At 46.7% G+C, this 23,301-nt stretch overlaps 1 protein-coding gene across 9 annotated transcripts in view; it reads right to left on the reverse strand.

The window, feature by feature from the left end:
• Positions 1-9,330: 9,330 nt before the first annotated feature.
• ttc7b (tetratricopeptide repeat domain 7B) overlaps positions 9,331-23,301 on the reverse strand; it is a 453,719-nt gene continuing 439,748 nt past the window's right edge. For all 9 annotated transcript variants that reach the window (XM_070879667.1, XM_070879664.1, XM_070879666.1 and 6 more), the window contains one exon: positions 9,331-13,930. In XM_070879667.1, coding sequence (XP_070735768.1) covers positions 13,709-13,930 — 222 coding nt within the window. In that variant the 3' untranslated portion in view covers positions 9,331-13,708. The remainder of the gene's footprint in view (positions 13,931-23,301) is intronic.

The following is a 23,301-nucleotide window of genomic DNA, read 5'->3' on the forward strand; positions in this document are numbered from 1 at the left end:
ATAAGGGAATTAAGGGTTACGGGGAGCGGGCAGGTAAGTGGAGCTGAGTCCACGGCCAGATCAGCCATGATCTTGTTGAATGGCGGAGCAGGCTCGAGGGGCTAGATGGCCTACTCCTGTTCTTAATTCTTATGTTCTTATATTCCCTTGAGTATGGAAGATCTAATTGAGGTGATTAAAGGATTTGATATGGTGGACAGGGAGAAAGTATTTCCTATGGGAGTACAGAGCAAGGAGGCATAACCTTCAAATTCGAGCCACACCTTTCAGGGGTGATGTCAGGAAGCACTTCTTCACACAAAGGGTAGTGGAGATCTGGAACTCTCACCCACAAAAAGCTGTTGTAAATTTCAAAACTGAGATTAAGGGATTTTAAGCGTATTAAGGGATACAGCACCAAGGTGGATTAAGATACAGATCAGCCATGATCTAATTGCGAGGTGGTGGTGAGTCGCCTTCTTGAACCATTGCAGTCCGTGTGGTGAAAGTGCTGTTAGGGATGGAGTTACAAGATTTTGACCCAGCAGGAATATCAAAATATTTCCAGGTCACGATGGCGTGTGCCTTGGAAGGGAACTTTTTTTTGATGGTGCACACTGCAGCCACGGTGCCCTGGTGGTGGAGAGAGTGAATGTTGAAGGTGGTGGATGGGGTGCCAATCAAGCAGGCTGCTTTGTCCTGGATGGTATCAATTAAGTGGGCTGCTTTATCTTGAGTGTTGTTGGAGCTGCACTCATCCAGGCAAGTTGAGAATGTTCCATTACATCCTGATTTGTGCCTTGTAGACAGTAGAAAGGCATTTGGGGAGTCAGGAGGTGAGACACTCACCGCAGTAAAAGAAAAACTTGCATTTATATAGCGCCTTTCACGATCACCGGATGTCTCAAAGTGCTTTACAGCCATGAAGTACATTGGAAGTGTTGTCAAGTTGTAATGTGGGAATACCTCTGATCTGTTCTTGTAGCCACAGTATTTATGTGGCTGGTCCAGTTAGGTTTCTGATCAATGGTGACCCTCAAGATATTGATGGTGAGGGATTTAGCCATGTTAATGCCGTTGAATGTCAAGGGTCAGTGGTTAGACTCTCGCTTGTTGGAGATAGTCATTGTCTGACATTTGTGTGGTCGGAATGTTGCTTGGCAATTATCAGCCCGAGCCTGAATGTTGTCCAGGTCTTGCTGTATGTGGGCATGGACTGCTCCATTATCTGAGGAGTTGTGAATGGAACTGAACACTGTGCAGTCATCAGCGAGCATCCCCATTTCTGACCTTATAATAAGCAGCTGAAAATGGTTGGGCCTAGGACACTGCCCTGAGGAACTTCTCCAGCGATGTCCTAGGGCTGTGATGATTGATCTCCAACAGCCACAACCAACTTCCTTTGTGCTAGGTATGACTCCAGCCAGTGGAGTGTTTTCCCTCTGATCCCCATTGATTTCAATTTTATATATATGTAAAACTGTCAGGAAAGAGTTTCTCGGTGCCAGAGCCAACCACGCCTGTTTTGGTGCATTTTAAGATAGGCCGTTTTAAGGACCCAGGACTGACCCCGGTACAGCACAGTTAGCGAAGCTCTCACCCGCTTCAGCCTACAACCTTTGAGCAGTCCTTGGAAACATATAAGCCTGGGTCAGATTCCTAAACAAAAGGCCAAGTGCATTATTTAAATAAGATCGTATGCAAAAGATATTAAACATTTAAGGCCCTCTCAGAGGCATATGGCAAAGAAAGAGAGGTTTCATGATTCAATCAGCAGCATTGATGGAATCCCCTTGTCCACCTGCAGTAAGATTAGATCGAGCTCCAGATGGATATCGAGCCCACAGAACATCTCTCCACTCCCGGCCTCAGTGTAAATTATTCAGTCACAAATGAAACTCTGGCCCTTTGTTTTAAAGCTGGCATCTGGTACCTGATTTCTGGCTGTCGGCATGTTATGTAATCTCCTCAGTCAGAGTTCTAGAAAGTTCTTCCTCATACTGTGTGCGCAGGTTTTAATGCTTTCCAAAACCAGGATTTTATTTAAATTTCTTTCTTACCCCTCCAGCTCCCATTCCAAATTATTACTTCACAGTAGTCCAAGAAACCATTAAAAATTTAATATAATTTCTTGTTCTCAGGATATAGCCGTGGCTCAGTGGGTGGCTCTTTCTCGCCTCTGAGTCGCAAGGTCGTGGGTTCAAGTCCCACTCTAGAGATTTGAGCACAAAATGACTCCAGTGCAGTACTGAGGGAGTGCTGCATGGCGGAGGCCCTGTCCGTCCTCTCAGGTGAATGTAAAAGATCCCACAACACTATTTCGAAGAAGAGCAGGGGAGTTCTTCCTGGTGACCTGGGCCTATGTTTATCCCTCAATCAACGTCACTAAAAACACATTATCTGGTCATTATCACAGTGCTGTTTGAGGGATCATGCTGTGTGCAAATTGGCTGCCGCGTTTCCTACATTACAACAGGGACTACAAAAGGAACTTAAGAACATAAGAAATAGGAGCAGGAGTAGGCCATTTGGCCTCTCGAACCTGCTCTGCCATTCAATAAGATCATGGCCGATCTGATCATGGACTCAGCTCCACATCCCTGCCCGCTCCCTATAACCCTTTATTCCCTTATCGCTCAAAAATCTGTCTATCTCTGCCTTAAATATATTCAATGACCCAGCCTCCACAGCTGTCTCGGGCAGAGAATTCCACAGATTTACAACTCACAGAGAAGAAATTTCTCATCTCAGTTTTAAAAGGGCAGCCCCTTATGACTAGTCCCCTAGTTTTAGTTTCCCCTGAGTGGAAATATCCTCTCTGCATCCACCTTGTCAAGCCCCCTCATTATCTTATAAGTTTCAATAAGATCACCTCTCATTCTTCTGAACTCCAATGTGTATAGGCCCAACCTACTCAACCTATCCTCATAAGTCAACCCCTTCATCTCCGGAATCAACCCAGTGAACCTTCTCTGAACAGCCTCCAAAGCAAGTATATCCTTCCTTAAATATGGAGACCAAAACTGTACGCAATACTCCAGATGTGGCCTCACCAATATCCTGTACAGTTGTAGCAGAACTTCTCTGCTTTTATACTTTATCCCCCTTGCAAAAAAGGCCAACATTCCATTTGCCTTCCTGTCTGTAACTTCATTGTCTGTAAAGCACTTTGGGACCTGTTCCTGTCCTTGTCGCTCATCCAACACACACTGTACCAGCCACATAAACACCGTGGTTACAAGAGCAGCTTAGAGGCTGGTTATTCTGCAGGGAGTGGCTCACCTGACTTCCCAAAGCCTCTCCACTTCCTACAAGGCACAAGTCAGGAGTGTGATGGAATAAGCTCCACTTGCTTGGATGGGTGCAGCTCCAGCACTCAAGAAGCTTGTCAACCATCTTGGGTAAAGCAGTTACTTCATGCACCACTTTGAACATCCACATCCTCCATCACCGGCGCACCTTGGCTACAGTGTGTACTATCTATAGGATGGATTGCAGCAACTTGCCAAGGCACCTCACAAACCCACAACCTCTACCACCTAGAAGGACAGGGCAGCAGGTGCATGGGAACACCATCACCTCCAAGTCACGTACCATCCTGACTTGGAAATATATCGTCGTCCTTCATCCTCGCTGGATCTACCCCAGAGGGTTGTGGATGCCGAATCGTTGAGTATATTCAAGGCTGAGAGATAGATAGATTTTTGGACTCTGGGGGAATCGAGGTATATGGGGATCGGGCGGAAAGATGGAGTTGAGGTCATGCCATGATCTTATTAAATGGTGGAGCAGGCTTGAAGGGTAGAATGGACTGCTCCTGCTCCTATTTCCTATGTTCTTACCCACCCCACCTAAGACCGGGGCCAACTGCAGCGTCTGCTACTGCTGCCACAGCTGAGGCCAACTTCCCTCAGCACAAAATGGACCTGATTTGGCTTCAAAACAAATACAGGGATCAATGTATTATTTGCAAATGGAGATTGAATGACATTGTTTTTTTTCCCCAATTAACTAAAATGCAAAAAGAAATGCAAACGTCAGTCAACACCATAATCTGATTGCGACAATGTAATTGAAGCTTGACCAGCGAGAATGATCTGCTAGTTTTAATTTGTCAAAATCACAGTGCTAAGTGTTTCCATGACAAAAACAAAAATATGAGCCAATGCAAAAAGTCATTGTCCATCTGCATTCCTCGTGTGTGTGGTGTGACGAGATTGCTGCCTTGGCAATGGACTAGAATGTTCAATAGTGCATTGCATGGGGACAGCGGAACAGAAACTGGGCTCGTTTGCTTTTATTTGTTGGCACTCACCTCCGGGCACATTCTAACACTTCCTCCGGCAGCACCTCCCAAACCCTCAACCTCCACCTTGACCAACTTTCTCTGTTACTTCATCAAAGAATTCAATCAAGTTAGTCAGATACGATTTGCCTTTAACAAATCAATGCTGGTTCTCCTTGATTAAAGCATGCCATTCCAAATGAAGGTTTATTTTGTCCCTGATAATGGTTTCCAATAACTTCCCCACCTCTACCGGCTGACTGTGGGGATGTGGGACTAAACACGACTGCCCTTTCAAAGAGCCAGCATAGGAACAGCGGGCCGAATTACCTATTTCTGTGCTGTAAGTTTGTATGATTCTATGATACACAGGGTTCTGTAAAACATGCAGAGGGATCATGTTTATAGGTTCTGTCTGGTCCCACTCTTTGGATAAATGATTGCACCAGGTGGCCTTAATCGCACAACAGTTTGCATTTATATAGCGACTTTAGCATAGTAAAACGTCCCAAGGCACTTCACAGAAGCGTAATCAAATCAAAATTTGACACCGAGCCACATAAGGAGATATCAGAGCCGGTGACAAAAAAGCTCGGTCAAAGAGGTAGATTTTAAGGAGCGTGTCAAAGGAGGAGGGAGAGGCAGAGAGATTTAAGGAGGAAATTCCAGAGTCTAGGACCTAGACAGCTGAAGACACGGCCACCAGTGGTGGAGATGAAAATCGGGGTTGTGCAAGAAGCCAGAGTTGGAGGAGCGCAGAGATCTCGGGGTGGGGGTTGTAGGCAACGTTCCCTAAGCCGCGCGGCTGCGCAGTGGTCTCGAGGTCCCGCACAGCCAGTGAGCTGGAGCTGGAGCAGCTGGCGGCACCTCCTGCACACGAGGATATCCAGGATGCATGAAGTGTCCTGGCATTCCTACATAGTACAGGATGCACATGCAACAGGTTCCCGCTGGCCTGCTACCGTAGTCAATCTACTGACCTCTAAATCACCGAGACCCTGACCCCTTGACACTGAGCTCTAAAAATCTAAGAGACTGACAGCTAAGTCATGGACCTATAAAACGCAAAGAAACTGACCTCAGAAAGACTGAGATACTAAAATAGTAAAACATTAACTAAAGGCACTGAAAATTATATCTACAAATCTAAAACACAATGGAAACTACAATTTAATAAAACAAACTTACACTTACCTATTAACCACCAATGCAGTCCCTCCAAGGCAGTGACGTCACTTTTGATTTTCTTTCTCAGTTTTCCGCGTTCAGCTGATTCTGACTTTGTCTCCTAACTTGAGGAAGGACATTCTTGCTATTGAGTGAGTTCACCAGACTGATTCCCGGGACTGGCATATCAAGGAAGACTGGATCAACTGGGCTTGTATACACTGGAGTTCAGAAGAATGAGAGGGGACCTCATAGAAACATATAAAATTCTGACGGGGTTAGACAGGTTAGATGCAGGAAGAATGTTCCCAATGTTGGGGAAGTCCAGAACCAGGGGTCACAGTCTAAGGATAAGGGGTAAGCCATTTAGGACCGAGGAGAAACTTCTTCACCCAGAGAGTGGTGAACCTGTGGAATTCGCTACCACAGAAAGTTGTTGAGGCCAATTCACTAAATATATTCAAAAAGGAGTTAGATGTATTCCTTATTACTAGGGGAATCAAGGGGTATGGCGAGAAAGCAGGAAGGGGGGTACTGAAGTTGCATGTTCAGCTATGAACTCATTGAATGGCGGTGCAGGCTCGAAGGGCCGAACGGCCTACTCCTGCACCTATTTTCTATGTCCTCTTGCATGGTTTCCCCTCAGGCCAGGATAACTGGTCCACGCTCCACACGCGCCTCCTCCCACCTGTTTATCTCGCCCTATCAGCATATCCTTCTACTCCTTTCTCCCTCTTGTACATATTTAGCTTCCCCTTAAATGCATCTATACTATTCGTCTCAACTACTCCTTGTGGTAGCAAGTTCCATATTCTAACCACCCTTTGGGTAAAGAAGTTTTTCCTGAATTCCCCATTAGATTTATTAGTGACTATCTTATATTTATGGCCCCTAGTTTTGTGCTGCTATTCAAATGTGATTATAATCAATTCAGATAAGTGTGAGGTAATGCATTTGGGGAGGGCTAACAAGGCAAGGGAATACACATTAAATGGTACGACACTGAAAAGTGTAGAGGAACAAAGGGAGGGACCTTGGAGTGCAACTCCACAGATCCCTGAAGGTGGCAGGCCAGGTAGATAAGAAGGCATGGAATACAAGAGCAAGGAGGTTATGTTTGAAACACTGGTTAGGCCGCAGCTGGAGTACTGTGTGCAGTTCTGGTCATCACATTACAGGAAAGATGTGATTCCACTGAAAAGGGTGCATAGGAGATTTACAAGATTGTTGCCTGGACTGGAAAATTTTGGCTATGAGGAAAGATTGGAGATGCTGGGTCTGTTTTCTTTGGAACAGAGGAGGCTGAGGGGAGACCTGATTGAGGTGTATAAAATTATGAAGGGCCTGGATAGAGTGGATGGAAAGGACCTGTTTCCTTTGGCAGAGGGGTCAACAACCAGTGGGCATCGATTTAAGGTAATTGGGGGGAGGTAGAGAGGAGATATGAGGGGAAATTTCTTTACCCAGAGGGCGGTGGGGATCCGGAACTCACTGCCTGAAAGGGTGGCAGAGGGAGAAACCCTCACATTTAAAAAATACTTAAAAGTGCCATAACCTACAGGGCTATGGACCAAGAGCTTGAAAGTGGGATTAGGCTGGGTAGCTCTTGGTTGGCCGATGCAAACACAATGGGCCGAAATGGCCTCCTCCCATGCTGTAAATTTCTGATTCTATGATTAGCTCGCTAATTGGGTGCATTATACTGCACGTGTGGCTTGGGATGGATAACCAATTGGCTGGAAAATCAATTCAATTGGGAGAGATGTCAGAGTGCATTATACATCCCTGTTGTAATATAGGAAACGCGGCAGCCAATTTGTGCATAGCAAGGTTCCACAAACAGCAATGTGATAAAGACCAGATAATATTTTAGTGGTGCAACAGGCGGTGATGAAAGAAAATTGCATGTTGGCCTTCATAGCTAGGGGATTTGAGTATAGGAGCAGAGAGGTCTTACTGCAGTTGTACAGGGCCATGGTGAGGCCTCAGCTGGAATATTATGTTCAGTTTTGGTCTCCTAATCTGAGGAAGGACGTTCTTGCTATTGAGGGAGTGCAGCGAAGGTTCACCAGACTGATTCTCGGGATGGCAGGACTGACATATGAGGAGAGACTGGATCAACTGGGCCTGTATTCACTGGAGTTTAGAAGAATGAGAGGGGATCTCATAAGAAACATAAAATTCTGACAAGACTCTGCAGGTTAGATGCAGGAAGAATGTTCCCAATGTTGGGGGAGTCCAGAACCAGGGGTCACAGTCTAAGGATAAGGGGTAAGCCATTTAGGACTGAGATGAGGAGGAACTTCTTCACTCAGAGAGTTGTTAACCTGAGGAATTCTCTACTGCAGAGAGTTGTTGATGCCAGTTCATTAGATATATTCAAGAGGGAATTAGATATGGCCCTTACGGCTAAAGGGATCAAGGGGTATGGAGAGAAAGCAGGAAAGGGGTACTGAGGTAAATGATCAGCCATGATCTTATTGAATGGTGGGGCAGGCTCGAAGGGCCTACTCCTGCACATATTTTCTATGTTTCTATGTCTTATCCGAAAGACGGCACCTCCAACAGTGCAGTGTGAGGGGAGTGCAGCACTATCAGCCTAGATTTCTGTGCTCAAGTCTCTGGAGTGGGACTTGAACCCATGACCTTCTGACTCAGAGGCAAGAGAGCTGTCCACTGAGCCACGGCTGACACTGCATTTATTCTGATTTTCTTCTCTCCTCTCCCAAAGGTGATGCTGTACCGTAGGTGTCGCTGGCTCGCTGGTACCTTGTTATTCCTCCTGTGTGAGCACAGGTGGCCAGTACTGGCAAGGTATTGGACCAAAGGAGGTCATCACAGCTAAGCCCAATGCTGTCACCTATATAGGCACCTTGTAGGGGGGGGGGGGGGTGGTCACGGGATGGGAACCAGGAGAAGGAACTTGAGCTGGTTGTTCCCTCACCTTCGGTGATAAGGCCAATCACTGCTTGCGACACCCCGCAGCTCTGGTCTTGGCTAACCCAGCACAGTGCTCCAATCAGGCATCTTTCTGGTTTTGTGTGGCTCAGTTCCACACACAAGATTCCCTTTGAAGTGAAAAAGAAACGCAGAGAAAAGGACCACAGGTGGTTGAAACTGGATTAACTTCGCCACAAACAAGGGAGGCAAGAATGAGCACACAATGTTCGATTGAAAATAAATTTAATATCAATAAATATTGACCTGCAGGGAAAAAAATACCTGTTACACTGTGGGACAACATTGCAGTCACACTTAATTAACAATGTCGTCTTTATACATCTTTTGTACTAATAATGCATTGAGCGCTGCAGACTGGAGCTCAGTATGTGACAGATACACATGAAACCTGCAGATACATTGCAGTGAAACCTTAATGTACACAGCACAGCGTTAAAGTCAATTTGAGATTAACCCAGAACACAGACTTGGCAGTTCCCCTAATTAGAACCAACACAACAGATATTTTTACATGGTTTTAATTTTTAATTTGCCTTGTTTTATATAAAGGATCCAGTTAGATATTTTTTTCCCTAGACTGAATCTGACTCGGCATTCAGTGATCAATGTCACAGAGCTTTGATTGTTCTTTTTCCCTCCTCTCAAGGTGCTGATGCTTCCTGGAGTACAGTTCCTCGGGGGCAGGGGAATATTCACGGCCCTCTGGTAGCCTCCACCCCTCGGCTCTTGGCAAACGAGATATTCCACCATGTGGGGCATTGTGCCCGAGCCTGACTCGATCCTGACGCGCCCTCCAGCCACGTGCATTTTCCTGCCAGGAGTCGCTAGTGTCCAGGAGTGGGAGGCCTCGTCAGGGGCACTGAGGCTAACTGTAATCCCCCCATCACCACCAACGCTGCCACCCTGCCTCTCCACCCACCCGCACCCCAACCCCCACCCCCCTCCTGCTGCCTCAGCTGAATCAGCACGGGCCAGGGATTGAAGCTGGCGCTGTCCTGGTCTGTGTGGCTGGGCTGACTAGCGGGAAATGCACTGTACCTACTGAGGGGAGGGAGAAAGCACAGATCGCTGTTCAAACATAGCATTCACTCCATGGCTCCAGGGTCTGGATGCACACTCGGTCGAAGGGATGAATACAGTGTCCTTAGCATCACTGCAAGAAAATGTTTCACAGCATAGCGCAATCCTCGTATGTGAAAAACTCGTTCTCTTTCCCTTAACCTCCATTTGGACTGTGCGACCTTACCCAGTGATTGCAAGAAGGGCTCAGTTCCAAACATAATCACATTGCACCAGGTTAAGTTTCTGAAAGAATTCTCTGGATACACGGCTTGAATACTGATCAACATCGCACCCTTTCTACAGCACAGCTCAGGAACTGCTCACTGACAGCCTTGTCAGTTTGAAACCTTATAAGAATCAACTATCTTACGCCCTGTGGCAGATTGCATGTAAACTGATCAGCGAGTCCAGAAATAAATTAACATTTACGTTCAAATGGAATGTTGAACAGGAGTGTGCGTGTGTGTGCTTTCAAAGCCCGTTTCCAACGCTGGCTTTTAATGAGCTGAGACACAGGCTCTCCATCTCTTCAGACGATAGCGGGGCCTCCATGGATAGACATCTTATCTCCAGACTGTGACGTGAGTTGAGGGCCACAGTCCTGAACAATGACGTGCTCCAGGGTCACTCTTGCACAGAACCACTAAAATTACACCAGCTCCATATTTTTAAAAGCTTCTCTTTTGAAATACTATTTAAAAAATCTCTCTCTTTCCCTGAATGCAGGTGAGGGGTTGGTGATATACAGGTGAGGGGTTGGTGATATACAGGTGAGGGGTGATATACAGGTGGGGGGGGTGCCAATATTTTTGTAGGGAGTCTCTGGGAGTGTGTCACGGTGTTTGACGGGAATCTCTGGGAGTGCGTCACGGTGTTTGATGGGAGTCTCTGGGAGTGTGTCACGGTGTTTGACGGGAGTCTCTGGGAGTGTTGCAGCATTTACTGGGTGAACCCAGGAGGAATGTGAGTCAGTATTTGCTGGGAGTGTGTCAGAACCTGCTGGGGGGTTGCCCACAAAGAACAGTCTGAGAACCACGGATGTACATCGTTTTCTGATGTACATGTCGCAACTGTTTCAGTGACTGTTGTCCGGTGCAACACTGAACCACAAAGACCAGGAAGGTCCCAGGTTCGAGCTCCAATCTCGTTAAGTGATCCAAGGAGCAAGTTCCCCGGTTTCTGGGCAACGGCTTCCAGCAATGCCACTTGGAGGTGCAGGGAGTGTGGTTCAGAATCATCCCTTCTATTTCAACTGAGCTGGGAGTGGGTTGGAAATGAAAGCCGCACCCCCCCAGTGCAGGGCCCTCCTCAGCAGAAAACAGAAAAGCAGAGTTTGCTCTGTTGTAACAGTGCTTCTAGCGTGCACAGGGCTAGTACGCAGCTCAGACTCAACCTGCTGTTCACTGACGGCCATCAGGAAGGGAAGGGAAAGCAGATGAAAGGGTCTGTACCTTGCACTGGTGCCCTGCTCTCACATGGCGACTCAGGAAGGGCTGACTTGCTTGAAATCGGCACTTGTATTCTGTATTGGATCTTCCAGATTTTACATTAAAAAAGGTGAGAAACTGCTGCTCCTTTTCCCCAACCTACCGAGGAGCACAGCCTGGTGCTACTCCCTCTGTAAACTGACCCACAGCGAAAGAAAGAAAGAATTAATGAGAAACAAAGGAAAAAAAGAAATAAAAGGAAAGAGGGAAATGGGAGAAAGAAAGGAGAGAGAAAAAGAGAAAGGAGAGAAAAAGTTGTATTTTTATAGCGCCTTTCACTACTTCAGGATGACCCAAAGCGCTTTACAGCCCATGGAGTACCTTTACACTGTTGGAATGTAAGATCCTGGGGACCCCCAGTAAATACTGACATACTCCCAGCAAACATTGATTCACAAACCTGTGGACCCCCCAATAAATATCTACAGTGCTGCATTTATACAGGGATTTGTTTCCCATCCTTGCTCTCTTCTACCTATAAGCTTATGTTTTTTTACACCACTCCTGACCCCAGCAGCATTGCCTGACTTTAGCGACAAAGCTGCAAAATCAACGACGCAACCTGGGGAACAGTCGACAATGCTGCCGGACACAGTGGCAAACAGAAATAGTGCTACTGCCAAGGGGAAGCGACTGCTCTTGTGCCTATGGGTGGGCGGGGAGCTTGCCAGTGATGCGTTTTTTCAGCTGTCAGAATGCGTATTCGCACATTGAGAGAAAAATGGCAGAGGCGAACACAGCCCAGTACTTTATACGCTCAGGGTTCGATCTATAGGGAGAGGTGTGGGCGGGGAGCAATGTCCTCGGCCTAAATGGTGAAATGAATCAGCGACAGCACAAACCAGATGCTTGTGGGAGTGAATATTGAGTGAGTGGTTTTATTCTATCCCTGCATTCACAGCCCAACTCAAGGCTTCTTTACATCAATGGGCCTCAATTTTCTTTTGACAAAGGACGATCGACAGCTTTCAACTTCTTTAGTCCCATATATAGATTTTAACCATTCAACTGGGCAGTTAGTGTGTACTGGAAGTAACTGTGACAATTAATTTGTGTGGGTTTTTGTTTCCTTTAAACATCATTCTTCTAGTGTTCCATTTATCATTGGTTTCTCATTTTCGCTATATGGTCCCACAATTTGAATGCAGGTCAGAGTTCAAAGCTGAATGGACGGTATTCCAACACACTGTCCTGAAACCCAGTCCAATATGGGGTGCATAGTTTGACATTTAAAGAACAGTGATTTGGGGTTACACCAGTTACTAACCATCTCTTACTGAATAAACTCCCAATACATAAATATAATATCCTTACACTGCTGTACATAAATACACACACATATATAACCCATATATAGAGATTGATCACTTCCTAAAATTTGTAATGGCTTATGGTGTGGGTTACAAATCTCGAAAGAGAAGGTAAATCTGTAACAATTTAGTTAAAGGTGTGGATTAGGGTGAATCTTACAGCACAGAGGAAACCGGGAGAGGGAGGGGTGCAGATTATATAAGCGGAGCAGCTATTAATGTATGTGCAGTATTTTCCTACTGCTTGGCTAAGGGATGCTAGGCAGCTGAAGTGTTTACTTCTCCCTGAAGCCAGTCTAAACATGCTGCTCTCCCAGCTTGGGCAAAGCATGGTGGGCCCAGAGAAGCTCAAACCCAGCCTTCTCAGTCCTATTTGCCCATACATTTCTCACTGGCTGATTTGCCCCGTTTGAATGTTACAGGCCTGGAGATTTGGAAAAGGCTGTTCTTGGTGCTGTTGCCTCATTGGTGGATCAACCCTACATCCCAACACCAAGATCTTTTGGAAGCAGCACCGTGAGATCTACGGAAAGCAATGGTAACTGGGATCGAAACTTGAGATGCGGTTTCTGAGGCTCCAACTTGGCGGCTCAAAGGAGCAGGAAGCTTGGACATTCTTGGATTCGACGCAGAGTAAAACTCCCTCTATACTGCCCCAACCATGTTCAGTTTCCAAACATGGTTAAATAGCTGATTCCCAGTGGGGCTCCCCAACTGCATCACCAGGCTTTCTTAGCACAATCATCCCTGTGTGTCCTGGGTGAGAATCAGAGCCAAATTCAGGGAGCAAATTGTGTGCTGTGGATCCTCATCACTCGTCACTTATTGCACTGATGATCCATAACTCCACGAGGGGAGGGGGTGGGGAGGGGGGGGAATGTCATGCCGACAGCCGGGTTGGGAGATTGGGAAAAGGAAGAGGTAGAACATAAAATAAAGCTCCATTAGTATACGTGCACACAAGTGGGAAAGGCCTCAGGTTGACCTCCGATCCTCTGGGTTCGGGGAAATGTAAAATGAGCTAGTGACTCGAAGCTGGAAAGCGCACAGAGAGGAGCATTGAGTTGAAATAGGGTCAGATTCAGTGCGATCCCAGCTCCCCCCCCACACCACGATCCAATAGCCCTCCAGCAGGCTCTTGCATAGAGAATGGGTGAGATACCAGGGGGGCACTTGTGGAACTGTAACCTTTGTAGGAGGAGGGAGACGGGGGTGATCTGGAAGAAATAAAAAGGGGTGAGGGTTTGGGGTGCGATTAAGATCAAATATATTGGTCCATGGGATGTTCTGAATCCACACTTGTAAAATAACAGGAGCCCGAGAGGAGCAGGAAGGGATTGTGCATGTATTTAGGGATTGTGCGTGGCTTTCCTCTCCCAGCTGGCAGCACTGCCTGACCCGTACAGGGGCAGCAATGGGGCCGCACTGGAACCACACACCTGCGCCAACTCCTCGGCTCACAGTATCCTGGGGATGACGGTGAAAGGGATGATGGGGCTGCTGGCTTCCAGCTCCAGCGCAGTGAGGAAACATTCTGTTGCTGCATCGTTGCTGCCCTGGGCCTGTAGCACCTCCCCAAGATTGTTCCACACCTCGTGGGCGGTAGAGTTGACCTGCACGGCGTCACGAAGAATCTTCTCGGCCAGGCTGTAGCGTCCCAGTTGGTGAAGGACCAGTCCCTGCATTAGGAGAATAAGGAGAGGGATTAAGTTTAAATGGCAAGCCCCTTATAAGTGTAAAAAAAACCCTCAAGACTTCATTATAAACAAGAGGCAATCAGCTAGAAATTTGTTTTTTGGTGATAACGGTATTTTTTCGCAAGAAAGGCCGAATGGCCTACCACTGCTCCTATTTTCTATGTTTCTAAAAATACCGCTATCACTCCGCTAATTTTTAAAGGCCTAAGTTTCGGGAAAAAATGTGCCCAGTGGTAAAAATCGGTGTTGCACGAGGATTCGCGGTGGAAACTGCGATCCTCGCCAACTTTAGTCCGAGGCCGATTAATGCTGCGAGAGGGGCCTTGGGAGGGGGGAAAACACAAAAACAAAATTTCAAAAAACAAAACATCACAAAACACAAGACATTTAACTATCGAATCGCTGCAAAAGAATTAAAAAAATAAAAACTTTAACTTACCTTTTTTGCAGGTCTTCATACTTACCGCTGTTCCAAGGGCTGCAACGCATGTTTTTCCCGATCGTTTTTTTTCCGTGCAGAATACGGGTCACCGACGAGACAAATTTTGAGCGAAAGCGTTATTTCGAGTCTTGCACCACAGCAGTCCGCTCCCCAGTCGTACTGAAAAACGGCCGGCGCAAGACTTCTCCAAAACTAGCGGTTCAGTTTTTTGCCGAAAAAAACGGCGAATTTCTCGCCAATGTGTTTACCGACTCAATCCCAAGAAAATGTACGTCATTCATAGAATCATACAGAAAAGACTGGCATTTCTATAGCGCCTTTAAAAACCTCAGGACATCCCAACCCACTTCACAGCCAATGAAATACTTTTTGAAGTGTAGTCACTGCTGTAATGTAGGGAAACACGGCAGACAATTTGCGCACAGCAAGCTCCCACAAACAACAATGAGATAAATGAACAAATAATATGCCTTTTAGGGATGTTAACTGAGGGATAAATATTGGCCTCCACGCCATGGCTGCCGTTCGCCACTCCTTTTATGACCCCGACCTGCCGCTGATGTTCCCTCGCAGGTCGGGGCCTCCACGCTGCCCATGGCGCTGCTCGCCACGAGGGAACATCAGCGGCAGGTCGGGCCATAAAAGGAGCGTGAGTTGGTGCAGGAGGGCGACGGCTGTGAAGAGTGACGTCATCAAGATCCAGGTCGTGGGCAGATACAGCAGGAGCGGCGAGATTGAGGCGGAGGAGCAGCGAGAGACTGTGGAGGGATGTGATCGGGACCAAGGGGAGGCGCGAGTTCAGGGCCAGGGGCAGCACGGGCATATGTGTGCGCACTAGGTCCATGCAGCAGAGCTGGTCTCCAGTTGTCTTGGGTAATCTTTGCCACTGGACCAAGACCTCGCTCTGTCAAGCCCGTGTGGTGGCTGGTGTGCAACGGCCACCACACGTTAAAATAATCCACGCACAGGCATCTTCCACCCTTCAGAATGTAGTTCGGGTCCTTCATTGAAACACCTGTGAAACTCATCCTAATTTTGGTGTGGAAGCAAGTCATCTTCGTTTCAAGAGACTGCCTATGATGATGATTGATGAAATATTGGCCAGGACACACAGAAACATAGAAAATAGATGCAGGAGTAGGCCATTCGGCCCTTCGAGCCTGCACCACCATTCAATATCATGGCTGATCATGCAACTTCAGTACCCCATTCCTGCTTTCTCTCCATACCCCTTGATCCCTTTAGCCGTAAGGGCCACATCTAACTCCCTTTTGAATATATCTAATGAACTGGCCTCAACAACTTTCTGCGGTAGAGAATTCCACAGGTTCACAATTCTCTGAGTGAAGAAGTTTCTCCTCATCTCGGTCCTAACTGGCTTACCCCTTATCCTTAAGACTGTGACCCCTGGTTCTGGACTTCCCCAATATCGGGAACATTCTTCCTGCATCTAACCTGTCCAGTCCCGTCAGAATTTTATATGTTTCTATGAGATCCCCTCTCATTCTTCTAAACTCCAGTGAATATAAGCCTAGTCGATCCAGTCTTTCTTCATATGTCAGTCTGCCATCCCGGGCACCAGGGAAAATACACGTGCTCTTCTTCAAAATAGTGCCGTGGGATCTTTTACGTCCACCTGAGAGAGCAGACAGCCCCTCGGTTTAACATCTCATCTTAATGATGGCACCTCCAACAGTGCAGCGTTCCCTTGGCACTGGGAGCGTCAGCCTAAATGTTTGTAGAATTTGAATTCTCAATCTTCTGACTCTGAGGGGAGAATGCTACCACTGAGTCACAGCTGACACCATTCATAATGCCATTCAGGCTCTTTGAAAGAACAATCCAATTAGTCCCACTCGCCCGCTTTTCCCCCCGTAACCATGCAATGGTTTCCTTTTCAAGTATATATCCAATTCCCTTTTAAAAGTTATAGAGCCAGCATAGGCACGGCAGCCTCATTCTGTTAGTATGATTGTACGAAATGTGCTGTGTTTATAAAGGGAGTGGCATTTATAAAATGAGCAATACATTTCCCACTTGATATCCAGACTTTTACAGCAGTGCAGTGGATCCTTCTCGTTTTGTAGCTGGAAAAAATAACTCAGAATGTAAAGCTCCCGAGGGGAGGGGGGGGGGGAGATCAACCTTCTGACCTCCCGGCCTCTGGGGGGAAATTTCAGCAAAGCAAACAGCTCTGGCATTTAACAACCAGGCTCCATATCTTTCCCTCCCAATTTAGTGTCACTATTTTGCAGTGTTATTTTTTTCAGTGATTTGATGAGAGGCGTTTCCCTTCCCAACGCACACTGTGGAAAATTGGAAAAATGTGGACAAGGATTTCAATAACAGCTGGTAATACTTGTTTTAAAAAAAAACATTTTGCACAGCAAAAGTTTTGGCAGAAGTTGCTGCGAATGTCCCTATTTGCTTGTGGAGATACTATGGACTATTGTAGATATGCACTGATACTTTGCAGCACAGAGAGGCCATTCTTTGCCAGCGTTTATGCTCCACACGAGTCTCCTCCAACCCGACTTCATCTCACCCTATCAGCATAACCTTCTATTCTTTTGTCCCTCGTGTATGTATCTAGCTTCTCCTTGAATGCATCTATGCTTCAACTACTACGAGGCCCGTGCAGCAGAGCTGGTCTCCAGTCATCTTGGGTAACCCTTGCCACTGGACCAAGACCTAGCTCTGTCAAGCCCGTGTGGTGGCTGGTGTGCAACGGCCACCACACGTTTAAAAAAATCAACGCACAGGCATCTTCTACCCTTCAGGATGTAGTTCGGGATCTGGAATATTAGGTCCTTCATTGAAACACCTGTGAACTCATCCCTTTTTGGCGTGGAAGCAAGTCATCCTCGCTTCGAGGAACTGCCTCTGATGATGATGATCCCTGTGGTAGAAAATTCCATAATCTAACCACTCTCTGGTTAAAGAGTTTCTCCTGAATTCCCTATTGGACTTATTAGTGAATATCTTATATTTATGGCCGCTTGTTTTGGATTCCCCTATAAGTGGAAACATAAATCTACCCTATCAAACTCCTTCATAATTTTAAGAACCTCTATCAGGTCACCCCTCAGCCTTCATTTTTCTAGAGAAAAGAGCCCCCAGCCTGTTACTACATCCGAATACAAAATTGTTTTAAAACTGTTTATCTAACGACCATTGTGACTTAGAGGCACACTTGTTCTACCTCACATTCCACTTCATGCAAGGTTGCTGCTCCCCCTCTCTCAATTCACTCTGGCGATCTTCTGCCCCATTTCATGCTATCACTCTGGTCCCATCTCCCCTCCTACTCATGCTTTAGTCATCATTCACACTGTCACTCTCCTCCCAATACCCACCCAATCACACCGTCACTCTCCTCCCAATACCTTCCCAATCACACCGTCACTCTCCTCCCAATACCTTCCCAATCACACCGTCACTCTCCTCCCAATACCTTCCCAATCACACCGTCACTCTCCTCCCAATACCTTCCCAATCACACCGTCACTCTCCTCCCAATACCTTCCCAATCACACCGTCACTCTCCTCCCAATACCTTCCCAATCACACCGTCACTCTCCTCCCAATACCTTCCCAATCACACCGTCACTCTCCTCCCAATACCTTCCCAATCACACCGTCACTCTCCTCCCAATACCTTCCCAATCACACCGTCACTCTCCTCCCAATACCTTCCCAATCACACCGTCACTCTCCTCCCAATACCTTCCCAATCACACCGTCACTCTCCTCCCAATACCTTCCCAATCACACCGTCACTCTCCCTCCAATACCCACCTAGTCACACTGTCACTCTCCTCCCAATACCCACCCAATCACACTGTCACTCTCATCCCAATACACAGCCAGTCACACTGTCGCTCTCCTCCCAATTACCCACCCATTCACACTGTCACTCTCCTGCCAGTCACACTATCGCTCTCCTCCCAATACCCTTCCATTCACGGCGTCACTCTCCTCCCATCTCCCCTCCCAGTTCAATCGGCGCACTCCCCTCACCCCTTCCCTCCACCCTCACTGCCGCACCTACTCTGGGGAATGGAACTCTGCCACAGCTGAGGGCAGGAATCCCTGATCTTGCCATACTTATTCAAGGTCAGGAATTCCCGCTCATAGTGTGCAGGTGAATTCCATCACTTGGATCATCAGGTAGGAGAGGGGAACGATGGTCAGAGCCAGTGGTGGGAGTGATGCTAACTTCCCTCCATGAATGAGATCACAGATATCAAAATGGGAAACTAGCCTTGTACTACTCCAAAAGCATTTACACAAGCTGAGAGAGGGCTGACTGTAGGAATGCTCCTTCTCTTGTAGGAACAGATTCTAGTGTCCTTCGGATATTAGGACTAATATCGGGAAGATTTGTTGGGAAGAGTGTGAACAACACTTGGAATGGACATCTAGCTGGGGTAGTGGGATCATTTGAGAAACAGCTAGCTGTTAAGATGTAGTTTATTTGTACATGGATGGGCTCAATCTTCCTCATCCTTATGCATCTTTGTGCATTATCTTTATATGCAACCGGGGGCAGAAGAGAAATTGATGGCAGAGCAAATGTAGACCTGGCTATGTACAACGTAAGCAATTTGGTTTGACTCCAATGTGCCATTATTAAGAAAAGGGGAAGGAAGGCAGACCAGGGTTCATGCCCCCAATCGATATCCAGTGAACCCTGTTGGAAAGTGCCCATGGATGGACAAGAGATGGGGCCAGGATTATGCTGTGATACCGCTTAGTGAAATAGTCTGCTGAGACGCTTCGCCTGGCTTAAAAATGAAGAATGGCTATTTGTGAGTGGTACTGAGGGGGGGGGGGGGGGAGAAACTTCATGCCCATGGAACCATAGGCCCATCCTGAGTCAGTATCTTCAGCAAGGGAAGGTGGAACACACATGGAATACAAAACTCAAAATAGCAACTTGCATTTATATAGCGCCTTTAACGTAGAGAAAATGTCCCAAGGTGCTTCACAGAGGTGGGAGGGACATAGAGATAAAGGAGCGTGGGGGGAATGGGGGGGCGCGGGGGGAAGAGCTGATAAAGTCTTAGTTAAAGATTCAAAGGACAGCGCGGTGGAGAGAGGGGAATAAATGCCAAATCATGAGGCCTAGGTGGGCGAAGGCACGGCCACTGGCGGCAAACAAAGGGAAGGGGAATGCACAGGAGACTGGAGTCAGAGGAATGGTAAGTTGAAGGGTGGCGGAGGGTGCAGAGATAGGGAGGGACGAGGCCATGAAGGGACGTAAAGATGAGGATGAGAATTTAAAATTCGAGGTGTTGAGGGACCAGAACCGACACACGCAAAACATACAAAGATTTTAAGCCTGATAATGATGGTTAAACCTTTTGATAACAGCATCATTAATCAAACAAACACACCACTTAACCAAAATACTAAACCTTAACTTAAGGCTGTACAGTTGAAATGCCTTGTGTACAGTACATTGGGAGTCTAACATGTCCCCCTCTCCCAGTGTAAACATTTATTTTCAATCCCTCTCTCCTCATTTTACTCCTAACGCAGACAAACAGTTATGTGAGAGAGCTGTCGAGCCAAGATCTTTTATAACCCACCCACGCCAAATAAACACCTCTCCCTAACCATTGCAGAGAGATCTGCAGACGGGTTGCTAGGATGCAATCTGTTGCGTGGCAACAGCTTAAATCACCATCCCATCGTGCCAGTTTAAAGGGATGGCTCGAATTGTTATGGGGCACCGTCAATCAAAACTGGAAAAGCAGATATGGGGCACAGGGAGGGTCTTTAATTGATCAAATTAGAGTTTCATCCCTCCCGCAGTACCTGAAAATGTATTCTTGTGGATGTGGCTGCCATATATAGGGTGGTGTTTAGGAGATCAGCAACAACTTGGTGGTGGGGGGGGGGGGAAACTGGCACTATTCATTGGAGCTAAGGCTGCCAACTCTAGTTAAATATATTCCTGGAGGTTTCATCACATGACATTCCTGCCTGCAACCGCCCCACCCCAGCCATTGGTCACCTGACATGTCCACCCTCATGGCATCCTGCCTTCCCACGGCCAATCGGAAAGCGAACAGACTCTCCATTACCCGATTAGATGATTCTTGACTCTTGGTCAAACAGGCGTTTTTCCCCATCTCCCATATTTTTATAATTAATGAAAATGAAAACAGAAATGTTTTACTGTCCCTTTGCTGTTCTCCAGGGTTGCTCGCAGCAGTGTTCTCCTGGAGATTAACCTTCAATTCCTGAGACTCCAGGGCAATCCTGGAGGGTTGGCAACAATAATTGGAGCTCTTTCCGAGCCCATCTCCTACAGACTAATCATCAAAACGCAGGAAAATTCTTGGGGAGTACTTGTTCAAAAATGCTCCCTCTCCTCCAATCTCTATTTAAAACAGCTAGTGACATTCATAGAATCTTACAGCACAGGAGGTCATCATTCGGCCAATCGTGCCTGTGCCACCTATTTGAAAAAGCTATCCCATTAGTGTCTCACTCCTCCACAAAAGCTCTTCCACAAAAGCACTACAAATTTTTCCTTTTCAAATATTTATCCCATTCCATTTTGAATGTAACTATTGAATCTGCATCTACCATCCCTTCAGGCAGTGCATTCCAGATCACAACAACTCGCTGCAACAACTTAAAAACATTCTCCTCATCTCCACCTCTGGTTCTTTTGCCAATTATCTTACATTTGTGTCCTCTGGTTACTGACCCTCCTGCCAGTGGAAACAGTTTCTCCTTATTTAGTCTATCAAAAACCCTCATAATTTTGAGCAGCTCTGTTAAATATTCCCTTAACCTTCTCTGCTCCAAGAACAATTCCAGCTTCTGCAGTCTCTCCATGTAACTGACGTCCCTCATTCCTGGTATAATTTTGGTTAATCTTCTCTGCACCATCCCCAAAGCATTAGCGAAGAAAAACTCAACACACCTTTCTGTCCGTTGTTTCATCACTTTTCTTAAATGGGTTAACGTCTCCTTTGGTTTGGGAGTCAGTGATGGGGGAGTTAATTTAAAATTGTAAATTAAGAGAGAATGGGGAGGGATGCAAAGAGTTACCACGGGCAGCGGCTTTTAAGGGAAGATTGGATAAATATTTTGAGCAAAGCAGGGCTATGGAAGAGAGCAGGGCAGGGGGGATTAGTATTGTATTATCCCATAACCAACAGCACCAATTATGATTATACAGTCATTATCTCAGTGCTGTTGGCGGACCGCCCTATGTGGAGGAAGAGCATCCGGGAGGGCGCTGAGCGCCTCGAGTCTCGTCGCCGAGAGCATGCAGAAATCAAGCGCAGGCAGCGGAAAGAGCATGTGGCAAACCAGTCCCACTCACCCTTTCCTTCAACCACTGTCTGTCCCACCTGTGACAGAGACTGTGGTTCCCGTATTGGACAGTACACTCACCTGAGAACTCACTTTTAGAGTGGAAGCAAATCTTCCTCGATTTCAAGAGACTACCTATGATGATGATGCTGTTTATGGGACCTTGCTGTGCGCAAACTGGCTGCTGTGTTTCCTACACCACAACAGTGACAGCATACTTCATTGGCTATAAAGTGCTTTGGGACGTCCTGACATTGTGAAAAGCGCTATATAAATGCAAATCTCTCTTTGTTTCGTATCCCAGCAAAGTATTGGCCTCCTTCTGTGCCTGCTCATACGCCTATTTTTTATGCTCTTATTTCTAGAGACCCTCCATCTTAGGTCTCCTTGCCTCCAGATTTTACTGAATGGGAGGAGAGCTGTGTGCACGACAGCAGCTCCAGTGATTGCACTGGGGCCACTACTTCGGATTGGCTCAGGGGTTGATTCAGGGCAGCCTGATCCCGGGGGGGAGGGGGGAGAAATTACACACGTATATTGTTTTTGTATCGACAATAGGGGATATTTTAAATTAAAAAATATTCCACCTGCTCCCCCCCAGCCTTTCTATCCGTTGAACAACGAACGCAGGTGGGCCAGCTCAACACGAGATGATAACTTACAGACAAGGGCTGGGAGAGGAACGTTTAGACTTGTGAAGTCTAAACGCCAAGGGAGCCACCACAATCAGCATTACTATCTTGTGAGAGAGGTTTTTGTTTCAATGCAAAAAGGCTACCTGGAAAGTGAGGTGATGCAAAAATCTGCAATTAAGCGGCACTCGCTTTGCTGAAGGAATATTTGCCTTTATCTCAAGGGGGCTGGAATACAAAAGGGGAGGAAGTGATGCTTCAGCTGTACAGAGCCTCAGTCAGACCCCATCAGGAGTACTGTGTTTAATTCTGGGCACCGCATCTCAGGAAGGATATATTGACCTTGGAGTGGGTACAAATGCAGATGCACCAGAATGATACAGGGCATAAAGATTTAATTATGAGATCAGGTTCCATAAACTTGAGCTGTATTGCCTTGAGTATAGAAGGCTGAGGGGTGATCTAATTGAGGTGCTTAATATAAAAGGATTTGATAGGGTAGATATGGAGAAGCAATTTGCTCGGTTGGTGGAGTCCAGCACAAAGGGACATAACCTTAAAATTAGAGCCAGACCATTCTGGAATCAAATCAGGAAGCAATTTCTTCACACATAGGATAGTAGAATTCTGGAGCTCGCTCTCTCCCAAAAGGCTGTGGATGCTGGGGGTCAATTGAAATTTTCAAGACCGCGATCGGTAGATTGTTTTCCTTGGGTAAGGGTATCAAGGGATATGGAGCAATGGCGGGTAAATGGAGTTGAGGTACAGATCAGCCATAATCTGACTGAATGGCAGAACGGGCTCGAGGGGCTAAATGGCCTATTCCTGTACTTTACCGGCGGCAAATATAGGAACAAGAGTAGGTCCCACGAGCCTCCTTCACCATTCAATCAGATCACTGGGCTGGGGAGAGGGTTCTGTGCGCTCAGCTGAGCATTTCT

The sequence above is a fragment of the Pristiophorus japonicus genome, chromosome 4 (assembly GCF_044704955.1).
Source record: "Pristiophorus japonicus isolate sPriJap1 chromosome 4, sPriJap1.hap1, whole genome shotgun sequence".
Taxonomy (NCBI): Eukaryota; Metazoa; Chordata; class Chondrichthyes; family Pristiophoridae; genus Pristiophorus; species Pristiophorus japonicus.